General features: G+C 45.1%; 1 protein-coding gene across 5 annotated transcripts in view; it reads right to left on the bottom strand.

Annotated features, from left to right (window-relative positions):
* C2CD3 (C2 domain containing 3 centriole elongation regulator) overlaps positions 1 to 20,717 on the bottom strand; it is a 75,788-nt gene that overhangs the window by 24,132 nt on the left and 30,939 nt on the right. For all 5 annotated transcript variants that reach the window (XM_019487643.2, XM_014603494.3, XM_019487552.2 and 2 more), the window contains exons 21-27: positions 20,501 to 20,590; positions 17,679 to 18,299; positions 16,266 to 16,592; positions 7,622 to 7,760; positions 5,694 to 5,758; positions 1,540 to 1,745; positions 806 to 936 (exon numbers count right to left, since the gene is read on the bottom strand). In XM_019487643.2, coding sequence (XP_019343188.2) covers positions 806 to 936; positions 1,540 to 1,745; positions 5,694 to 5,758; positions 7,622 to 7,760; positions 16,266 to 16,592; positions 17,679 to 18,299; positions 20,501 to 20,590 — 1,579 coding nt within the window. The remainder of the gene's footprint in view (positions 1 to 805; positions 937 to 1,539; positions 1,746 to 5,693; positions 5,759 to 7,621; positions 7,761 to 16,265; positions 16,593 to 17,678; positions 18,300 to 20,500; positions 20,591 to 20,717) is intronic.

Here is a 20,717-nt window from a genome sequence, read left to right as displayed (position 1 = left end):
GGTGCCAGCTTGCAATACCCAATTTGCGTCTGAAGAGGAAGTTGCCGAGATCAAGGTGAACCATAACATGCCGGTGCCTGTGCTCCCTGTAAAGAGCCAGGGACAGAGCTAATACAATCTTGCTAGGCCTGTTTGGAGACAGACACAGAAGTGCTACCTTCTGCATCCTCTATAAACAAGTGGGCTATGAATTCATCCTCTCCCTTGCACAAGGTTTGTTGTAGCTCACAATTACCCTGTGAACAGATGACAGAATGCCCCAAGGCATTTGTTTCCTGGAGACAGTAGGCAGAAACAAGTGTAGGACATCTAGCAGAGCTGGCCTCAGGGCTGTGGAATATGGGCATACCTCATCAGCATGGAGCTGGCGAGGCATTACAGAATAGGAGATAATGCTGCAGGCCCACTATGCCTACTGCACATCATTCTAAACAAGGCAAAGAAAGAAAGAGCCAGTGTTGGCTGGGACACTACTATAAATGGTAGAGGGACATTAAAAAAAAAAAATCAGTAGGAAGCTTCCCTGTAGATAATGGGAGGTGAAAAGGGAAGGATGTGGGAGATGGGGATGGTGGCAACACTGAGCCATTCTCTCATCTCTTAAAATGCATCTGATCAAACATGGATAGGCAATTCCACAATCAGTCCTGTATGCAACTCTTAGTCTGCAGGGAGTTTATTCTTCGCTAGGTCACTAGACCTGGAATTCAAGTTTGACTGGGTCAGGCAACATTTGCAAGCAAATAGATGGATATAATCCTATTGCTTTGTTCTGAAAAGACCCTTCAGTCCTCAATGTTCTCACCGCTCCTGAGCAGTAAAATCCCTGCCATCGGAGGAAGTGGTCAATAGCGGCTCAGAGCATCTTGGAACATCACTGGGAAATGCGGTGCACAAGGCCCTTGCCTGGAAGGAGAAGGGACTGTGCACAGGGATCTGTGAAAGCAAGGTTACAGGTAAGTTAAAGTCAGACTTACTGGGTCAACAAGTGGGACAGACATTTAAGCTTCACAGAGCGTTCGGCATTTTCAAGTGCTGTCTGAGGACTGACTAAAGGGACAGAGCCAATTTGAAAGTCACATCATTTAAAATCCACACCCAAGCCAATTCATGGATGTTAGCCAGGAATACAGCAGATTCTGACACTAGCAAGTCAAGTTTGGAGGCTTTACAATCCCATCCTTCCCTTTAAATGAAGTCTCTCCTCCCTGCTGCTGTATGAAAGGTCCACCTAAACTAAATGATGGCCCAGGGGAAATGGTGAAAGTGAGTGCTTGCAATCTTGCACAGTGGGTGCTTTTTCACTGAGATCGCAATCTCTATGTTCAGAGGTGGTGTCTGTTACCTGTATGTGCAATGCCTAGCACAGAGGAGGCCTGAGAGCTAGATGCTACTGGAACATTAAAAACATTTTAAAATTGAGAATTCAGGAGTTCCTGGATTTCCTGTTCATTTTTTATTTTGTAATCTAGGAAATTTGCTGCTGTTTATTTAGGAACCTTCTTAGATTTGTGCCTGGAAAGAAAACAGAGTACATACTGCAGAGGCGGATGCTTTGGTCCGAATCCTGGCCTGCCTTTCTTCTTTGAGTTGAATTATACTTTCAAGAGGGGAAATAGCTACTTTCATCTGCCCTCTGCATTGTCCACTCAGGTCTGTAATATTGTACCACCCACAGACTAGCTGGAAACCAGAAAGCAGGGGAGAAAGATCCACAGATGCAAATCCTATCACTCGTTCAACATCTGTGGGAAAAGAATATAAAAGCAACCTTAGTTTTCACTGCCTGGAAAGCATATATTTGCATGGATTAAGACCATTAATTACCTAACCCTGCAAATATACTTGAAACTAAATCTCAGAAAACTTATTATACAAGCAAACTGCACGACAAACAGGCAAAGGCCAAGTTCAAATAAATACGAGCGTGAGAACTATGGAGGATGCCGTAAAGGAAAACTGCCAAAGTGGGTTTTAGAAGGAGTGAAACAGAGGTGGACATCTAGCATCTAGACCGTTTCAGTGTAGGAGGCAGCATGAGTGAGGGCATAAACCCAAGACAGAGGAGGATCAGGAGGAAAAGACAGTAAACAAGGCAACACTACAGGGATGACTAAAGGGAGAAGTTGTAGTCCAGACATAAGGTAGCAAAGGTTACAAAAGGCCTTGAAGCTGAGATGTGATGTTCTTAAGAAATCAAAAGACAGTGAAGCGGGGGAGAGGAGGTGCTGACATAGCTGGAAAAGTAGGACTTTTGAACAGAATGTGGGAGACTGAGCCCATAAGGTAGGGTGGTTAAAAAGCAGAAGAACAGAGAGATGCCTACGGTGTGGTGGCTTTAACAGGAATGAGACAGATCAGGCAAGAGACTGGCTAGGAGGAAGGGGAGAGGGATTAAACTGAAAGTCGGAAGTCTGCCTGATGGACAAGTTAGGGGAGTGGTTCACAGCGACAGTGAAAGAGGATACGAAAGCAGGATCAGGAAAAGAGCTGAATTTCAAACCCTGGACAGCGAGTTTGAAAAGGAGGCCATGCACCTAAACAGAGCAATTTGAGGCATCTTGAGGATGAAAAACTCAGAGGAGGATGTTGTTAACATGATGCATCTATTAAATATGTATTTTTGTTCAAAGCTACTGTAGCATTAAGGAAGTTATTAACAGAGCACTGGAAATTCTCTCATGGCATCAGAGTCCAATCCCTTGCTATCAGAGGCAACTACATCATATTAACCTATGCAAATGTTGAAACTCCATTTTTTGCCTGCAAGACATAAAATTAAAATGCCTGGGGGGGAGGGGGGGGAGGGAGGGAGGGGTGTAGGGAGGAGAGGGAGACTAAAACACGGCATAACCCTACATCTTATTAAAGATTATGTAAAAATTACTACTCATCTCACAAATTCTCTCCCCTTCCTGGCAGTAATTTACCAAATTTCTCAGACTCTAGGCTAAGAAAGTGTCACAGCATTTCATAGTTGGTCAGGTCGCAAGGGACCTGAGGGGATCATCAAGTCCAACCCCCTGCCATGGGCAGGAAAGAGTACTGGGGTCAAACGACCCCAGCAAGGTGTTCATTCAGCGTCCTCTTAAAGACCCCCAGGGTAGGAGCCAGCACCACTTCACTTGGAAGTTGGTTCCAGATCCTAGCTGCCCTGACTGTGAAGTAGCGCCTCCTGATATCTAGTCTGAATCTACCCTCTGCCAGCTTGTGACCGTTATTTCTTGTCACTCCTGGTAGTGCTCGGGGGAACAGGGACTCCCCCAACACCTACTGGTCCCCCCTGACCAGTTTGTAAATGGCCACTAGATCCTCCCTCAGCCTTCTCTTGTGGAGGCTGAACAGGTTCAGGTCCCGTAGCCTCCCCTCGTAGGGCCTGCCCTGCTGCCCCCTGATCATGCGGGTGGCCCTCCTCTGGACCCTCTCCATGCCGGTCACATCCCTCCTGAAGTGCGGTGCCCAGAACTGGACGCAGTACTCCACCTGCAGCCTGACCAGTGTCGCATAGAGGGGGAGGATCACCTCCTTGGACCTGCTCGAGATGCATCTGTAGATGCATAACAAGGTACAGTTGGCCTTCCTGACCACGTCCCCACGCTGTCGGCCCATGTTCATTTTGGCATCAATAAGGACTTCAAGATCCTTTTCTGCCTCTGTACTGACGAGAAGGGAGTTTTCCAGCCTGTAGGTGTGCTGCTGGTTTTTCCTCCCCAGGTGCAGCACCTTGCACTTGTCAGTGTTGAAACCCATCCTGTTCTCATCCGCCCACCCCTGTAACCTGTACAGGTCCGATTGCAGCCTATTCCTCCCTCCTAGCATGCCCTCTTCTCCCCACACCTTAGTGTCATCTGAGAATTTGAACAGGGTGCTTTTTACCCCCTCATCCAAGTCACTGATAAGTCGCATTTGGCAAACACCACCCCCAAAACATGTAAAAATGGTTTATATGAAGAGTGATCAGGCTAGAGGTAACAAAACTCATTAGTATTACAAAAACTGTTAGTTTCTTTCTCCAGTAGGAAGCCAGCTGAAGGGCTTTGCAAGATACCTTAGTAACTCACGAAGGAATCAAAGAATTTACAAAAACACCAGAAGTAATTAGGGCTGGGAGCATAAATTGGAGATGCCAAATACCTATATTCATTATCTGCAGAGAGAATTGAAAAAGCAAAGGTGGGAGGCATTGCCAATACAGAGGAGGATCAGAATCTCTTGCTGAAATGGAAGACTTTGAGGACTGAAGTAACAGAAACACGATCAGTTTGGCAGTACAAAATGCAAGGTCATATCTCTGAGGATTAATAAGAGCTTCAGCTACAAACTGATGGCAGTTTAGTTGGAAGTGAGCGAGATACAAAATGACCTGGCTGATCTAGGGGAGCACAGAACAACTGTGAGCTGTCAGCATGATACAGCCATGACAAAGGCAAATATGATCCTAGGAAGCACCAGGAGTTTTTTCAGATGAAGTGGGGAGAAGTGTTAATGCCGCTGTACAAATTGCTGGCGAGGCCTCATCTGGATCCTGCACACAGCTCTGGTCAGCCATGCTCAAGGAAAACTAATTGAAACTAGAGCAGGTGCACAGAAAAGCTACCAGAATCACCAGGTGAATGAAGACCCTGACATGAGAAGGAGAGGTAAGATTGGCTTGCAAACTGGAAGTGGAGAGGCGATATGACTGCTATCTATAGAGGAGGAGACTGGAGAGTAAACACTTAAGAAGGGGAAAAAAAAAAGAGTATTTAAACTGAAGGATAACAAGCATAAATTGGCTGTGAAGGAATTTAGTTTGGAAATGAAAAGGAGGTTCCTAATCACTAGAGCAAACAAATTCCAGAACAACCTTCCAATCAGAGTCACGGAGGGGGGAAAATCCATTTAAGTTCATCTAAGCTGGAGCTTGATTGAGTTATGAAAAAGCTCATCAGACAAAGAACCTACAACGCGGTTCAATGACCCAAGAGGTCCTTTCCAGTCCTATAAAATAATTCTGAAACAGATGTACCGGGAACTGTTGCAGATCTCTACCTGGAGATATTTTCACAGTTAAATTGCCAATATATTTTGGTACCATTTCCCCTCTTTCCATCTCATCTGCTAAAGCCTGGTGTTCCTACAGCAATTGTTATCGGTAGCACCTAGGTCAGTAAGAATTTACAATGGCCTGAGGATCTGTATTTGGGTGTTGGCGGGCACAATGCTCTTTCACTTCATCTGCATGGTAACAACATAATGAAGTGTATGCTTGTGAAATGAGTGATGAGAAAAACTAGAGAAGCAAAAGACACAGATATGGATTGCTCAAAGGGGGAAGGAAAGATCCTGGAACGTGTGGACCACCTACTCTTCAGCTAACTTCAGAGTGAACAAATAATGTGAAAGAAAAACAAGAAACTGACTCCTTTCCCAGGGAAGTCCAACTACTGAAATCCTGTCAAAATTACCCTGAACCAACCAAATTTAACTAAACCTTGCCAGAAGCTTTTCATAGTTGGCGTGTACTGCCCTACCTTTGGGGAGAAAGGAAACAAAAGAGGTAGGTTGGCTAGTAGTGTCCTCCCCCTAGGATGAGGACACTAGCATCACTGACTTCCTTCAGTCTGCTTGCAATCAAATTTCTCACCATCTGGACTGAACAAAGGGATGGACATAATAAATATTCTTTCCTGGATTGCACTATGCATATTTACCTGCTTTATGCCATACTTTAAAGACCAGGGTTTGCTGTGGATCCAGAAGAAGTTCTTTGGACAGTCTGTTAAGAACAAAATCATAATAGTTTGTTACAAAGAACAGGAAAATATGCCAGAAGCCGAAGGGGGAAAAAAGGTCTCTGGAGTTTCAGTAACATTGTGTTTATCAAATACAAAGTTTTGCTGGTGGATGGGAAAGTCAGCGTATGCCCTTGAAAGAGTCTGGAATGCACAATTCTACATGGGCTTGGCTTTTTTGCTTACCCTGGGAGAAAACTTTTCTCCCCTGCTCCTAAATATTTTTAGATTAGGATACCAAAAATGATGAGAAACCAAGAGAGCGCTGAAAAATATGAGTACAGATCACCGTTCACGAAAACCAGGGTAACATTTTTAGCTGTCAACTGGTTTCTACAAAAATATCTAAAACAACAAAATGACAAACATCCTGATTGACAAAGCACTGGCAGGGCACTTGCCACAAATCTAGGATTCAAATTAGGCCCTGAGCACAATACCTTTTGAGAATAAACTTTTAACTGTAGCTCTCAGTGTCCTTCAAAGCTTTGTCTCTGCATTATACAAACAGCAGTCTGGCTGCTAAGAGCGCTCTTGTGAAGTCAAGGCATAATTTTCCAGGCAGTATTCAAACAATGAGCGAGTGTTCAGCCTGCAAAACACCTTTGTATTGATTCAAGCTGACTTCATTAAGCAACGAAAACCCTGATGGCAGCAGCCTGAGGATTAATGCAAACACTTGGTTTCAAAACCTTTCAGAAGCCATGGGATCCCCAAAACAGATTTATTGCTGGAGGTTGTTATTTGTATTCTTGTCGTGCTTAAGAATCTCCAGGCTTCATGACTAGCTCAGTGATTCTCAGCCTTGGAGTGCCTTGAGACCCTTTCAAAGGTGCCACGCAATGTTAGGTGTGCAAGTAGGATTCATGAGATAAACCCAGAGACTTCCCATAGGAATCCACAATGTTAGAAATATTCTGCCCTGCTGTCGGCTTTCTGAGTTCTTTGCAACAGAAAAATCGGCTTTGTTATTTTTCTGTAGTTAAATAAACAGTGAAAGCTAAGAGTTGGCATTTGTTGAGGGTGCCTTGAGTCTAAAAAGGATGAGAACCACTGCTCTAGCTGTTGTAAAGATGTATAACAAAGACATGAAAAACACTATAAAAAATATTCATCTACAAAAAGCTTTCAAACAATCATTCAAACTTTTCATCCCATCCAGGAAGAGCACACACCAACTGCTGAAGCTTCCTTAGCCTGACGAAGGGTTTTTGAACCCGAAAGCTTGCTTAATAACTATTCTCCAACCATTTGGGTTGGTCTAATAAAAGATATCAAAATCACCCAAGGAACCTTGTCTGCCTATGTCCTTAGACCAACACGGCTACAACCCAAACCCCTTCAAACAATCATGACTTCATCCAATGAGGTAAATGAGAGTTTTCACAGCTTCATTTCACAGGTGGGGAAGCTAAGGAAGAAGTGATCTGCCCACGATCATAGTATTCCTGACTTCCTGCCCCCACAAATGAATACACATCTAGTTGCCAAGTCCTTGTTTGAGGCACAAGAACATAACTTTCCTCAAACGCAATTCAAATACAAGTCCTGCCCTGTTGCAAAACATATGAACGAGGATTTTCAGCTGAGATAAGCTTAGTAAAGCTCTAATTGCTTTGAGGAGAAAGAGCCCATCTTTCAGCATACAAGATTTAAGAGGCTGTTTCTGGATCACAAGGGGTCTAGTTGCTGGTGATAAAACAAAATGCAGAGTTATAACAATTCGGATCCAGTCCCTTAAGAGGCAATTCTAGTAAATGGACGCGTTCATTTCATGTCCGGCCACTGGCTGGTGGATTGGGTGTGTGGTAATGAAAATGTCTGCCTTTACATGCTGTGTTACCCACCTTGCTTGCTGCTGGAAGTCCCACACTGGTGAGTCTGTATTTTCTATTATTGTGGTCATGACTGGAGTATCTGCATCGGCAACAGCAAACGACACGTAGCTGCTGGGCGTTGTTACTCCACGTTCAGTGATAGGACTCCCTAAAAGAGAGAGAATTACATTTACAGTAACAAAGACTAGCAATGAGTTCAGAACACCACAAGTGTTTTGTGAACAGCAGAACAAGCTAGCAGAGCCTTGGGTACTCGATAATGCAATACCGGGGCACTCTTATATAGCCCTTGTCACTAGAAGTTCTGAAGACGTTTTGTGACAGAGGTAAGGGTCACTATTCCTGGCTTATAGAGAGAGAAACTGAGGCACAGGGAGAGGAGAGCTTATTTCCCCAAGATTGGCTAAAAAGTCAGTGGCAAAAATCAGGAATACAACCCAGGTCTCCCAAGTCCTCATCTAGTACCTAACTCACTAGGCCACACTGCCTCTTTGCTGGCACAAGGGCAAACATTACATGACATGACTGTAACTATGCAAAACTACAAAGACTGCTTAGGGGAGAATTGGCCCCAGAGCCAGCCCTGGATTTTGCTGCCGCTCACCAGCTCCAATTGTGACAAAAGCATTTTTTGGCTGCTCATTTAGTTGCCCAGCCAAAAACTGTTCCCAATCTGAGTGGATGAGAAAGGGTTAACACCAGACTGCCCCTCCTGCTTGCTGCTTGAGAGAGAAACTGGCAACCATACTGCAGTAGTGTCTCCATACTTCTATTCCAGCAAAGGAGTGTAGCAACATCCAGCTTCCCCACTTAAGACCCACAAGTTTACAGGGCTCATTTTTGTGGGGCAAAGGTGCAAGTGGTATGCAAGTGAACATGGTATTAGTGTGAGACATCACTTTAAAAGTAACACCAAACTGAGATCAAGGGCAATATCTATCTGTATTGCCTCACTGGCTCCAGATAAGTGTCTGCCAGATTTTTTATTTCTTCCCTTACCACAGCAGCATCTTGGGATCTGAAAGAATCTGGATTCTTTCTAGTTAACTGACTATTCAAAATTCTTCCAAATAACCTCTGCTCTCAGCCACGACTGTGCAACAACCTCTTATCAATGACGTTTTGTGGGGTAATGAAGAGGAGGAAACGGCCACGTAGTTAGAAATGAACGACTTATTCTGTTGATAATATTCAAGGCAAAGCCTTTCCTGCATCAGTGATGGCTCCTCTCGGACTGTCCTACAGCTGATCAAATACGCTCCCGTGTGTCACTACTTGGAACGTCTCCTGTCTGGGCTGAAATAAGGAAACATGCCCCACCTGCCAAACAACGGTGAGGTACTAATGATATATAGCAACTAGTGGGAATTGTGTTTCACAAACATTACCTAACCCTGTTTGTATCTCAAAATATACGGTGAGGCAGGGTAAAGAGTTATTCCCATTTATAGATGAAGAATTGGGGCACAGAGGGCATGTCTACATGTGCATTTACTGTGCAGTAAATTTACTGAGCAGTAAATTTACTGCACAGTAAACGGATTTAGGCTGGTGCCTACACGTGCAGGTGTTAAAGTGCAGTAATGCTGTTTGGACTGACTTGGAAGTAAAGTTAGTCCCAAGTCAGTCCGCACACTCTGTTACTGCGCATTAACACATCTACATGTGCGTTACTGCGCAATAACTAACTGGGCATAAATTTGCTACCTGCGTGATGTAGGTAGCAAATTTACGTCCAAGTCAACTTAAGTCATCCTAGTTACTGCGCAGTACAGGCATGAGCATGTAGACTTAGGTTACTGCACAGTAAATGTCCACGTGTATATGTGCCCAGATAGAATATAATGTCTGCACTGGTTATTTCCTCCAAACATCCCCCACAATTTTCTACCCTTTCTACTTTAAGGCCAGCTTCCAGGCTGGCAGAACCCGAGGGGAGCTCCTGCCTGAGATCAGAGGCTGCCAGCAATTTATGTTTTTGCCATAGTGTCCTTTAGACATTGTTTGAGCAGGAAAGGACAGAGGAGAAGGGGTTAGCCTACTAAAGGCCACCAGGTCTTTGTGCGCACTAGATCTAAGTAATCCTAACTTTGATGGAACAGCACCTGTGGGAAATTCTGGGGGAGGGAAAAACAGTCTAGTGCAGACAAGGCCCAGGTGGTTTGCTCAAGACACTGCAGTCTACATCACAGCAAGGAACAGAGCATTCAGGCTACTGTCTTTACCACAAGGTAAAAATGCGGGTCCCAACTGGTCTCTCTTGACGCAATGTCAAACAGGATTGTAAAAGCTTCAGGTTTTAGTGTTAGCCCGCAATAAACCTGTATATATATATAAGCATCCAGCTGAGTTACCAGACAACAGGCATTTTGCAATGCAGGAGTGAAGCTTTGCGAAACTTGCTATAAGAGGATTATTATGACTTGCCCAAACAGTTTGCAGCTGGAAAGGCAAATACCTCCCTCTATTTTTTTAAAAAATAATTAGGGAAAAGTCTGGTGAGAACAAAGATAAAGGAATCAGTTACTTGCTCAGTTTGGCCTTGGAGGTGGATAACTGGTATTCACAGTGAAAAGCAAGGTCGTATCCTGGGATGTATCTAGACACTTCCCAAAAATCCAGAGTCACGGAATATCAAGGAAAACACTGGATGAAAGGTGTTATACACTATCTGACCACCTGCATTGAATTATATTGTAAAATTAAGTCTCCAATGAATTGTGTACTTTGGGATGGTCCTTCAGAGGATGCCCGCACACTTCTAGTGTTCTCTCTAATTTGTAACACTTCCTCAAGACCTGGCACCAGGGTGAGCTCTTAGACTGCATCAACACAGCAAGCTTTGTAGCCCTACTTTACCATGGTGGAGCTCTGTTATGCTGTAGCCATGAGGGACGTTGTAGTAGAAAGAGGACTCTGGTATTTTTCCTGCTGCACTGTCTGGGGCTACAAATAAGACACCGCATTTGTCCCAGGATAAACCATTTTATCCCAGAAGAAAGAGCAGTCATTCAGATGTCCCAGGATAAATCCTATGCAAATCATGGGATAAGAAATACTAACAATTTATTCCAGAAAATCACAAAGTGCACCTGAATGGTTATTCTGGAAATGCATCATGGAGTCAATGGCAGACAATGGCTGTGCATTCAGCTGCTGATTAGAGTGGTTGTGTATGTACATGTCAATCCCAGGCTATTTCTGTTCTGGGACAAACACAGGCACAACTTGTCTAGGGACAAATACAGCACCCGTTCCTAGCCTGAGTGTCCATGGAGCTGATCCGGGGGTGCGTTATAACTACGCACTTTGCTAAGAGACAAGGAGGCTGGACTGGGACCCTGTAATGAATGACCCCCTCCTCCCCCATTTTACATCAGCCACAGAGGTTGCTATAGATCACTTCCTCCCCTTCACTTGCTGGAGACTCTGCACGCTATGTTTTTAGCATCCCAACACATCCCTGTTCAGCAAGGGAGTGGCCAAGCCCAGGGGTTAGACTGGAGCATTTCTTTCTTCCTCTTCTTTTTTTAAATCCAAGCTTAGCTCCTGCTTCCTTGTCTTCCCTAGTCCCTCAGTTCTCTCTCAACAGGGACAAGCCTTGCAATGTTACCTGACTGTGCCTGTGCACTGTATCCCGCACTGAAGAGGCTGGTCATTTTATATTAATTAAGACATTGTTCTCAGGCTCCCGACAAGCTTAGCACCCCATCCTGACAAGATCAGGACAACATACCCAGTAGACAAAGGGTACTGTGCATGTGCTCCAAAGAAGAGCTGACCCTGCAACAGAGTATATCCTTTGCTAGAGCACTTGCAGTGAAGGACTAGGAAGAGGACACCCTTAGATTCAGGTCATGCAGAAGCCACTGACTATCATGTGTTGTGTCAGGGTTGATGGTACTTTTACCAAGAGGTTAAATTATGGATTTGTACGGGCTGGATAGATAGGGATGATCCTGCCTCAGGCAGGGGGTTGGACTAGGTGACCTCTGGAGCTCCCTTCCAGTCTTACTCTCTATGATGGCAAGAAGGCAAGTAACCGCTACTCTACATTCTGGATTTTAAATTACTTCAATAACATTAAATATATTATAATTCCACCACATTTACTAAAATGCTGGTGTTGGATTATATGTTCTGGCAAGAACTATGCCTGCAAATTCCAAAAAGGTTGCTTTTTCCCCCCATAAGCAAGATATTTTACAGAGTTCAGTCTGTACAACCCACCTACAGTTTAACTGGGCCTTGCAGACTTTGCTAGGCTTGCTAGATTGTGGATGAGGCAGCCCGAGTACAACATACAATTACATCAGCTGGCAAACCTGTCCAAACTGGCAAACTACTGTAACAAGGGAGTAGCCAGCTATCTCCTCACGTGTAGGGGCAAAGTGGAGTAAAATACCTGACAGCTTTGGCAGACTAGTAAAGCTAGTGCTTTTTTTTTTTTTTAGTCTGAGCTTGCTTTTTTCTAAAAGCTAAACTCCTACAGCAGACGAGAAATGTCACATAGTAAGCAAACTCAGCCACAAGCCAATGGGGGCCTATTGGGCACCTGTACATGTGCAGAGAGGCTGCTCTGTGATGCTGTAATTACAGTGCATCAGAGCAGACTTGATTAATAGAGTTTGCTGGAGTGGAGTAATTGCCATGCTCCAGCAGACCCCAGCGTCACGTGTATCAGTGTCCCCTCACTGAAAAGTGGCAGCAGGGGCACATTCAACGAGCTTTAGTTAAAGTGCCCCTGCTGCCATTTTTTAGTGTGGGGACACTGTTACATGTGATGCTCTGGGTACTATAATTAGAGTGACTCTTGGAGCCGCTCTAATTAAAGTGCCTCTCCCCTCCGCCACTACCACAGCATGTCTATAAACGCCCATTGAGGCTAATGTAGTTTGGCATTAGCCCAGCAAATCTCCCGGTCTGAATTCTCTGCAGAAATTGCAAAAGAGGAATTGGTTTAATTGTACTTTGTAAAGCAAGGTTTGAAGGTCCACTGGGAAAAAAGGAGCTGAGGAACAAGACTGGATGGTTCAGGAATCTGGGAATAAGAGTGTTAACGTGAGCTGCTACTAGTGCACATATGGGCAAAACTGGTAGTGCTTGATAATCTGATAGCAGCCTGGAGACCTAGAGAGTTGGGATCGAGGTATCCAAGTGGATAGCTCTCCAGATCACCAGAAGCCACCAGAAGGTGTGGAGCCCTGCCAGAAAGGGCCAAGAACATGAAACCCTACTCCTGTTCTTCCATGTCATCACTGAGGCCTACTAATGGGGTCATGTGGAGCAGTTTGCATTGCAGCTGTCCCATGAACAGGGAATTTTAGACTTCAAGCCTCACAGTCCAGCATCCTTTCATGAACACTAAGATTGATTTGAAAAATACAGACCCAGAGAGGGAGACAGGTAATAAATATTCCCTGGGAATATCAGGAGTGCATCGCAACACAAGAGGAACCTGGCATTAGGGACGTCTAGAAGTGTTCGAGAGACGACTGGACAGACACCTTGCTGGGATCATTTGATCTCAGAAGTATTCCTACCCAGAGCAGGGGGCTTGGACTCTATGATCTTTCGAGGTCCCTTCCAGAAATTAGCCAGTTTCTTTGTATGGGCTTCTCTCAGCCACAGAGGAAAAGACATTTAAAATTGGAAAATGCAACTATAAAATCAGGGGTATAGGTTGGTTGTGTTGGTCTAAAGACATAGGCAGACAAAGTTCTTTGGGTAAATCTGATATCTTTTAGTAGACCAACTTTGGTCTACTAAAAGATATCAGACTTATCCAAAGAACTATAAAATCATAAACTTATCCCCAAACTCTTTTAACAATTGTTTAATTCAGTGTTCCTTTAACATTCCAAAAAGTGTCACTCTGAAGGTACTTAATTGTAAGATTTATTCATTCTCTCACCTATAAAAATCAAAGTTAATGCCTCTTTATGCAGATAAAAATTCTCTCTGAAGTAGGTACGGAGCAAATAGTTCCTTATACTCCCCCTCACCCCAACTTTTTGGGGGTGTATCAATGGTACATAACAATTCCATCTTAAAACTTAACACAAGGAAAACATTGTGCAACACTGCCAAAATCCTTCCAGTAGGAAACAGCATTGTAGCAAGTTCCTGGACACAGACACAATGAACTTGAGAAGTTCACAGAATTATTGTTCATTGCGGAGATCAGCATGTACCATCAACACTTGTACTTCAAGCAGTTTGTCAGCCACCACTCTGTTCTTTGCTTTTGTGCTAAATTATCAGCATGCCTGCACACAGGAGGCATAATCAGTGCTATCAATTGATCTAAACTATGAAACAGCAGGTCTTAACTATGACATTTCCAGGAAAAGTTTCAAAGAGTTGCTTCAGATAACTCTGACTGCACAATACTCCCTGGCAGTACCCATTTTATGTATTATGTGTATCCCGGTAAGGCCTAACAGCCCCCGTCAGAATAAGGGCCCTGTTGTTGAACATACAGACTGGCCGAGATGCACAGCAAGGGGGGTGTCCAAGAATGGTTTGGTCAGCATCCTTCTGTCTGTGAGAGACAGTGGATATTGCATAGGCTGTAAAAAAATGCATGTACAGAAAATGGTTTCCAGTCTTTCTGGGCTCATCAACCCCCCCCCACCCAATCTGGTACCAGCCCGGGTTTTCCAACTGAACTGCATCCTTGCTTTGGGAACTGTTAGTTTAAGGAGCTGGTTCTGTCCTTTAACAGTTTCCTTTACAGCCTCCAATGGCGAGAACAGCAGAAGGCTTAAAAGAGTTAAAACCCCAGCAAGTGCATCATGTTAGGTGCACCCCAAGAGCCAGATGCAATTTCACTAAAAGGGAATATTTTTAATACACGTTTCCCTTGATTTATGCGGATCTGATTTATGTGAATTCGCTCTTATGCAATGACTCTTTTGTACCCGAAATTCACTATATGCAAGGTAAATTTGCATATATGTGATCGGCATAAGCTTGGAGAATGCCGCATAAATCAAATTTGCATAAAGCAAACCTACTTTATACAGTAATGTAAGAAATAGGGATAAGCTCCCCTGTTGGCTGCTCCTGAGGCTGGCTGGGGTGAGTGTGGACAAGAAGAACCCTGGGCGGTGTGGGGTGCGGCACTCACTCTAGCCCCGGCTGAATCGGCCCTGGGAGCTGCTGGCACCAGCTGCTGGCAGCCACTGGGCTGCACCATGCCCCAAAACCCCTGGGGCTCTGCCTGTCCCCACTTACCCCAGCGCCTCTGGGCTGCACTGTGCCCTCATGCAGGCAGCTGGCGCTGGCAGCTCCCGGGACCGCTGCAGCCAGGGCTGGGGTGGAGACAGGCAGAATGCCGGGAAGAGCCTGGCGCCCCAGAGCCTGCAGCAGCCACTGGACCCAGCCTGCTCTCGTCCGGCTGCAGGCAGCTTCCTGCCCCTGCTGCAGCCCTGGGAGCAGTGGACATCGCCTGCCTGCAGCTGCTGAGCTTCACTGCACTAAAGAGTTCGGGGCATGGTGCCCCAGGGGAAGCAGAGCCCTGCGGGGTTTGGGGCACGGTACAGCCCAGAGGCTGCAAGCAGGCACCATCCAACGCTCTCAGGGCTGCAGCAGGGGCGGGCAGCTGCCTGCAGCCAGATAAGAGCAGGCTGGGGCCAGAGGCCACTGCAGGCTCAGGGGCTCCAGGCTCTTCCTGGCACTCTGCCTATCTCCAACTCCACCTCAGCTGCAGCAGCCCCAGGAGCTGCCAGCACCAGCTGCCTGAACCAGGGCACGGTGCAGCCCAGTGGCTACAGGGAGCTGGCATCGGCTGCTCCCGGGACAGCCGCAGCAGAAGCTGAGGTAAGTGGGGACAGGCAGGGCCCCGGGGGGTTTGGGGCATGGTGCAGCCCAGTGGCTGCCGGCAGCTGGTTCCAGCAGCTCCTGGGGCCGCTTCAGCTGGGACTCCGGTGAGTGCTGTGCCCTGCACTGCCCATGGCTCTGCTTGTCTGCACTCACCCCAGCAGGACCCGGGAGCAGCCGACAGAGGAACCTATCCCTGTTTCTTACATTATAAAGTAGATTTGCTTTATGCAAATTCGATTTATGTGGTGTTTTCCAGGAGCCCATGTACCGCCTAAATCAAGGGAAATCTGCATGTTGAAAATCAACAAATGGAAATAAATTAAAGTGCAAGTGCTAGGTGCCCATCAGCGAGAGCACTAAACAACATTCTCATTTTTACAAGGATGGAAACTGAGCGACTTGCTCAAGGCTGCAGCAAGTTCATTCTGCTCTTATAGTGCCCTCATCACCATGCTGCCTGGCCAGTCTCACTCCTAGTCCTGTATAACTAGCTTAGCTCCAGGAGTAGGCAAAAAGCTGAAAATTTTAAGTCTGAAAGAACATCTTCTATAACACTGACTAGCATCAAAGGATGGGTGAATAAGCTAATCGTCTGATATCAGAATCTGGGAGCTCCTGTTACACTGATGATGCTCTAGCTCCAGAATCCAAAGTGTTATCCATTTTGCTTAGGCAATATGAGCAGGGTGGAGAATCTCACTTTCTGGCTCTTATGCACCAACATAGTCACCCGTGGAAAATATTCCTGTTATTTAATTTAAAAAAAATTTTTTTTTTAATGTACCAGACTTTCTAATGAGCAGGCGCTGGAAAAAAACCCGCTTACCTTTTAAGCTTAAGTGCATTGCCCTTTCCACAAGGACAGAGACCATAAAGGTGTTTTCCTGATGCACCGTGGGAATTTCCTCAACCGGTTTCCCATTCGGTGTTTCTGAGCTTGCAAAGTCCAGTTTCCGACTGTGATTTCCCAAGGCTGGCTGATCTGTGTCGGGAACTCTCTCCGTGCCTTCGTCCTCACTCTGACTGCCTTCTTCTGCACAGTGAAGTCCACTAACAGGAGTAACACAGGCAGGAGTGGAAGCAAGTACGATGTGAACTCGGATAGCAGCTCCTGATAGGTTTGATGCGTTTCGCCGGAAGAGCGGATAAACACCTGCACCAGGGTTTATAAACAGTTAGGACAGGCAAAACAGAGCTCTTTCCAACAGGCACTGTACAAGGGGCAAGGATCTATTTTCAGCCCAGCAGGGTGGATCTCAACAGATCACTCAGTGGGCTGTCAACAACAGGTAAATACCCATTTGTAAAGGGCAAGAAGCGTGCACCCTAGGAAAGTTAATTCTTCTTTTTCAACAACAACTGAAATAAAAACCCTAACACAGCACATTTCCCTCAACTTCACACGAACATGAGAAACTGTGAAAATCAGAGGCAAATGTGTGATTTTTTACTGCAGTTCCTAGTCTTCTGTCTACTACACATGAGCATCGGCAAATAATGATTAACCAACTGGTTCAGAAGATCAGACCATAAGTCAGTCAGTTCAGCCACTAGGTACCAAGTATAAGAAACCAAACAGACCCAAAAATTGCAGTCCTTCCATATGGCCTAGTTCTTTGTCCTATACATTTGCAGGTATTGCTGCCTTCCTATGGTATCTCACTCTAGCCAGTGGCTCCTTTTCCTTCTACTGTCATGCTTAATCATTAATACTAGGCTGTGCAGTTGAGACTGATTTATCAGTCTGCTGACACCAACTTCTCACCTCATTACTATCCACAACCAAGTATATTTTCTTTCCTGTTTGTCTAACTCATGAAGCTCGAATTCTGACATTAGTATTTCAACTGGATTCATCTTTTCAAAACAAGCTGAACCAAAGGAGAAAGGACAAGCGGCTGTAATTGGTTTAAGATACGGCTGTCCAACTGGTGGCCTGCAGGCTGCTCCTGAAGGGTTAGCATGTGGCTTATGTGCTCCCACCTGGCTGCTACTCCCCTCCTATCCCCTCAGTCAGGCTGTGCGCACAGCAAAGAAGGGAGCCACGCTTCCCGCACTGCATGTGGGTGGCATGTGGGGCCAGAGAAGGGAGGGTGGTGTTGCATGCATGATGGGCTAGGGGAGCTGTGTCTGGAAGATGGACAGCCCTGGTTTAAGATGGCTGAGGTTAAACCAGCTAAAAGGAAGTAAGAAAAAGGAATAAAAAAAAAGAGACGAGAAATGCTTTACATCGGCTTACCGCTAACCGTCAGTATTCTCCTTGTTCTCTCTGAGAGTGCTGTAAGGTCCACATAGGCAGACCCAATGAGGCGATCTGTATCTAGGGGTCTTTCAACACCAGGCTCTTTTCCATAAGCCCGCCACACTTGGATTTCTAGCTTCTCCTCTCTGAAGTACCACAGCAGCGGTTGGCTCCTTGTCAGCTCAGCCTCGTGTGTGTTTTTGAACACTGCTGTAACCTGTTTTTCATCTTCAGTTACTTTTGGCCTTCTAAGGGAAGTCCATGTGGCTTCTTGATCATACAGCTTGTACCTGAGATAGCAGTAGGTGCTTTTGTTTATGTGTGTCTGGCCCGCAAGTAACATACTGTGGATGGGCAGCCACACTCGAGGAGTAGAAACGGTCACAGTGGCAGGGTTTTTGCTCAGCTGCCATTCATCGCTATCATCCAGACTGTCTTCATGGTTTTCTTCCCCATTCCAGGCCAGAAGCTTAGCAGCCTCCACAACACGTTCTCTGTCGTCATGATGAGCAAAGGTAACAGAAACTTCTAGCCCTCCCACTATGGTCTGCATGAAGTTTGTGCACTGGGAAGGCACCAAATCCTCAGGAAGAGTCACTGGGCACCATCCTGTAATACCTTTGGCAGCAGAAGAGACAGTAATTAAACACCCTTATTCAACCTTTCAGAAACACCAGTAGGAAAAAGTGATTTGTTCCCCTTCCCAGCTATTGGCCCAAGACCAAGCTTAGAAGAGTTTACATTTGGTGAAAACACATGGTTCATTTAAGTTAGAAATACTAGGCAAGGGCAAATTATTGGACCTTTAAAAATATCACACTATCACAATTACCACTGTAATTGCTTTTCTGCTCCATTAGTGATATGTGTTTATAAGCAAATGCAACACAAAACACTAATTATACGGTGTTTGGATTCCCAGCTTCCAGATGGTATACAAGCTGTTTTCCCCCCACCATTAAATTCTAGGTTTTGAGAAAGTCTCTCTTTATTGTTGCAAAGGAAATGGAAGACAGCTAGATGGTAAGCCAGCTTACCATCAAAACACCATGATTTTAAGACTTGATACTTTATAGCTTGCCAGGACAAGTGGTTAATCTATCTGACTGGAAAGCTGGCAATTTAGCTTGCTTTCTCATAGGGATAAGTATGTATTTCTAGCTGGAGGGGTGTAGGTTGTAGCCGTGTTGGTCTAAGGATATAGGCAGACAAGGTTCCTTGGGTGAATTTGATATCTTTTATTAGATCAACCCAAATAGTTGGAGAATAGTTATTAAGCAAGCTTTTGAGTTCAAAAACCCTTCGTCAGGCTAAGGAAATTTCAGAAGTTGGTGCGTGCTCTTCCTGGATGGGGTGAAAAGTAAAGAAGCCAGGGGCTGGGCTGGGGAGTCAGTTGCCAGGCAGATTATAATGCATCAAAAATCCAATGTCTATGTTTAGTCCATGATCTCTAGTATCCAGGAGGGTGAAGAAATGGAGCTCATAGGCTCGTCTCTGGGAAGTGTTGTGTAAGTTTCCCTTGAGGATCAGGACTGAGAGATTGGAGAGAGAGTGGCTATCCTCTGAGAAATGTGCCCCCACCGGTAATTGGGTATTTCTGTCTTTGATGGATTTCCGGTGTGCGTTCATTCTGGTGCGCAGTTGTTGTTTGGTCTCTCCTACATATCTTCCATCAGGGCATTTGGTGCATTGGATGAGGTATATTACATTTCTGGAGCTGCAGCTGTAAGACCCAGGGATGCTGATGGCTCTGTTGTGGGGTGTAGTAATAGTGGGGGTGGTGGAGATGTGTTGGCAGGTTTTGCATTTCTTGTCCTGGCACGGTCTGGATCCTTTTGGTGTGTTCTGGGCTTGAGGAAGTTTGCTTCCGGTGATGAGGTTGGCGAGGTTCAATGCTTGTCTGAAGGCTAGGATGGGTGGCTCTGGGAAGATCTTTTTAAGAATAGGGTCTCTTTCTAGTATGGGTTTTTTTGAGGCTTTTCTGTACAGGTTCAAGGAAGGGGTGATATTGTCATAACCAGTGGTGTGCGATTTGTGGGGGGTTTTCTTCTGTACTGCAGCAGTTCTTCACGTGGTATCCAGGTGGCTCTTTCAAACGTGCGATCTCTCTCTCTGGACGAGTGTCCTTGCTGGGTGAGAGCCTTTACTTTTCATTCCATCCAGGAAGAGCACACACCAACTGCTGAAACTTCCTTAGCCTGATGAAGGGTTTTTGAATTCGAAAACTTGCTTAATAACTATTCTCCAACTATTTGGGTTGGTCTAATAAAAGATATCAAATTCACCCAACGAACCTTGTCTGCCTATTTCTAGCTGGGGCATTTCACAATCGGCCACTGGACCCTGGCTGAATTCACAAGCCTTGAACTGCAGAACACTTATTTTTAAATTGGCCGGGTAGCTAATACGTAGCTCTGACATTCAAATGTTAAGGGGCTGGTTCAACTACAAAGCTTCACTGTGGGAGAATTGATTTTTCCAGTAACCACTTCTGTCCAACAAGTTCTTCTAGCTAATAAAAGGTGACTGGTTCCTCGCCTGACTTCTGGAGGTTCAGTAGGATCTGTGTCAAACAAATTCATAATCTTACCAAAGATCTCATCCCACACCAAGCATGAATCTAACTAGCAGAGCAGCTATTGTGCACATACCTCAAAGCCTCCTACAATCTCCAGTTAAAAATCCCTTATAATACGCATTTAAATAAAAGAGACCTAATGTTTACAAGAGAACTTTAGCATTAGGTGAGAAAAAAATTTATAAACCCAACATAAGCAATGCATTTTACACAGGAAATGTCAGCAATATGACAATTTTACCCGATCTCTTCACCAACAGGTCTTTGGTCGGAACCCTGACTATTCCAAGCAGGTAGTCCCTTGATGCTTGAATTTTCATTACATCAGTGGCTGCAAAAACCAAAATATTGAGAGATGTTAAACTGTAAAGGATTTACAATGTGCACAAGCAATTTATAAAGTATGAATCAACTCCTAGTGAGAATGCTATTGTTTTATATTAAAAGATCTAGGTTGC

Source organism: Alligator mississippiensis, chromosome 1 (assembly GCF_030867095.1).
Source record: "Alligator mississippiensis isolate rAllMis1 chromosome 1, rAllMis1, whole genome shotgun sequence".
Lineage (NCBI taxonomy): Eukaryota > Metazoa > Chordata > Crocodylia > Alligatoridae > Alligator > Alligator mississippiensis.
Note: the sequence above shows the minus strand (reverse complement) of the source record. Positions and strands in the feature narration are given on the sequence as shown.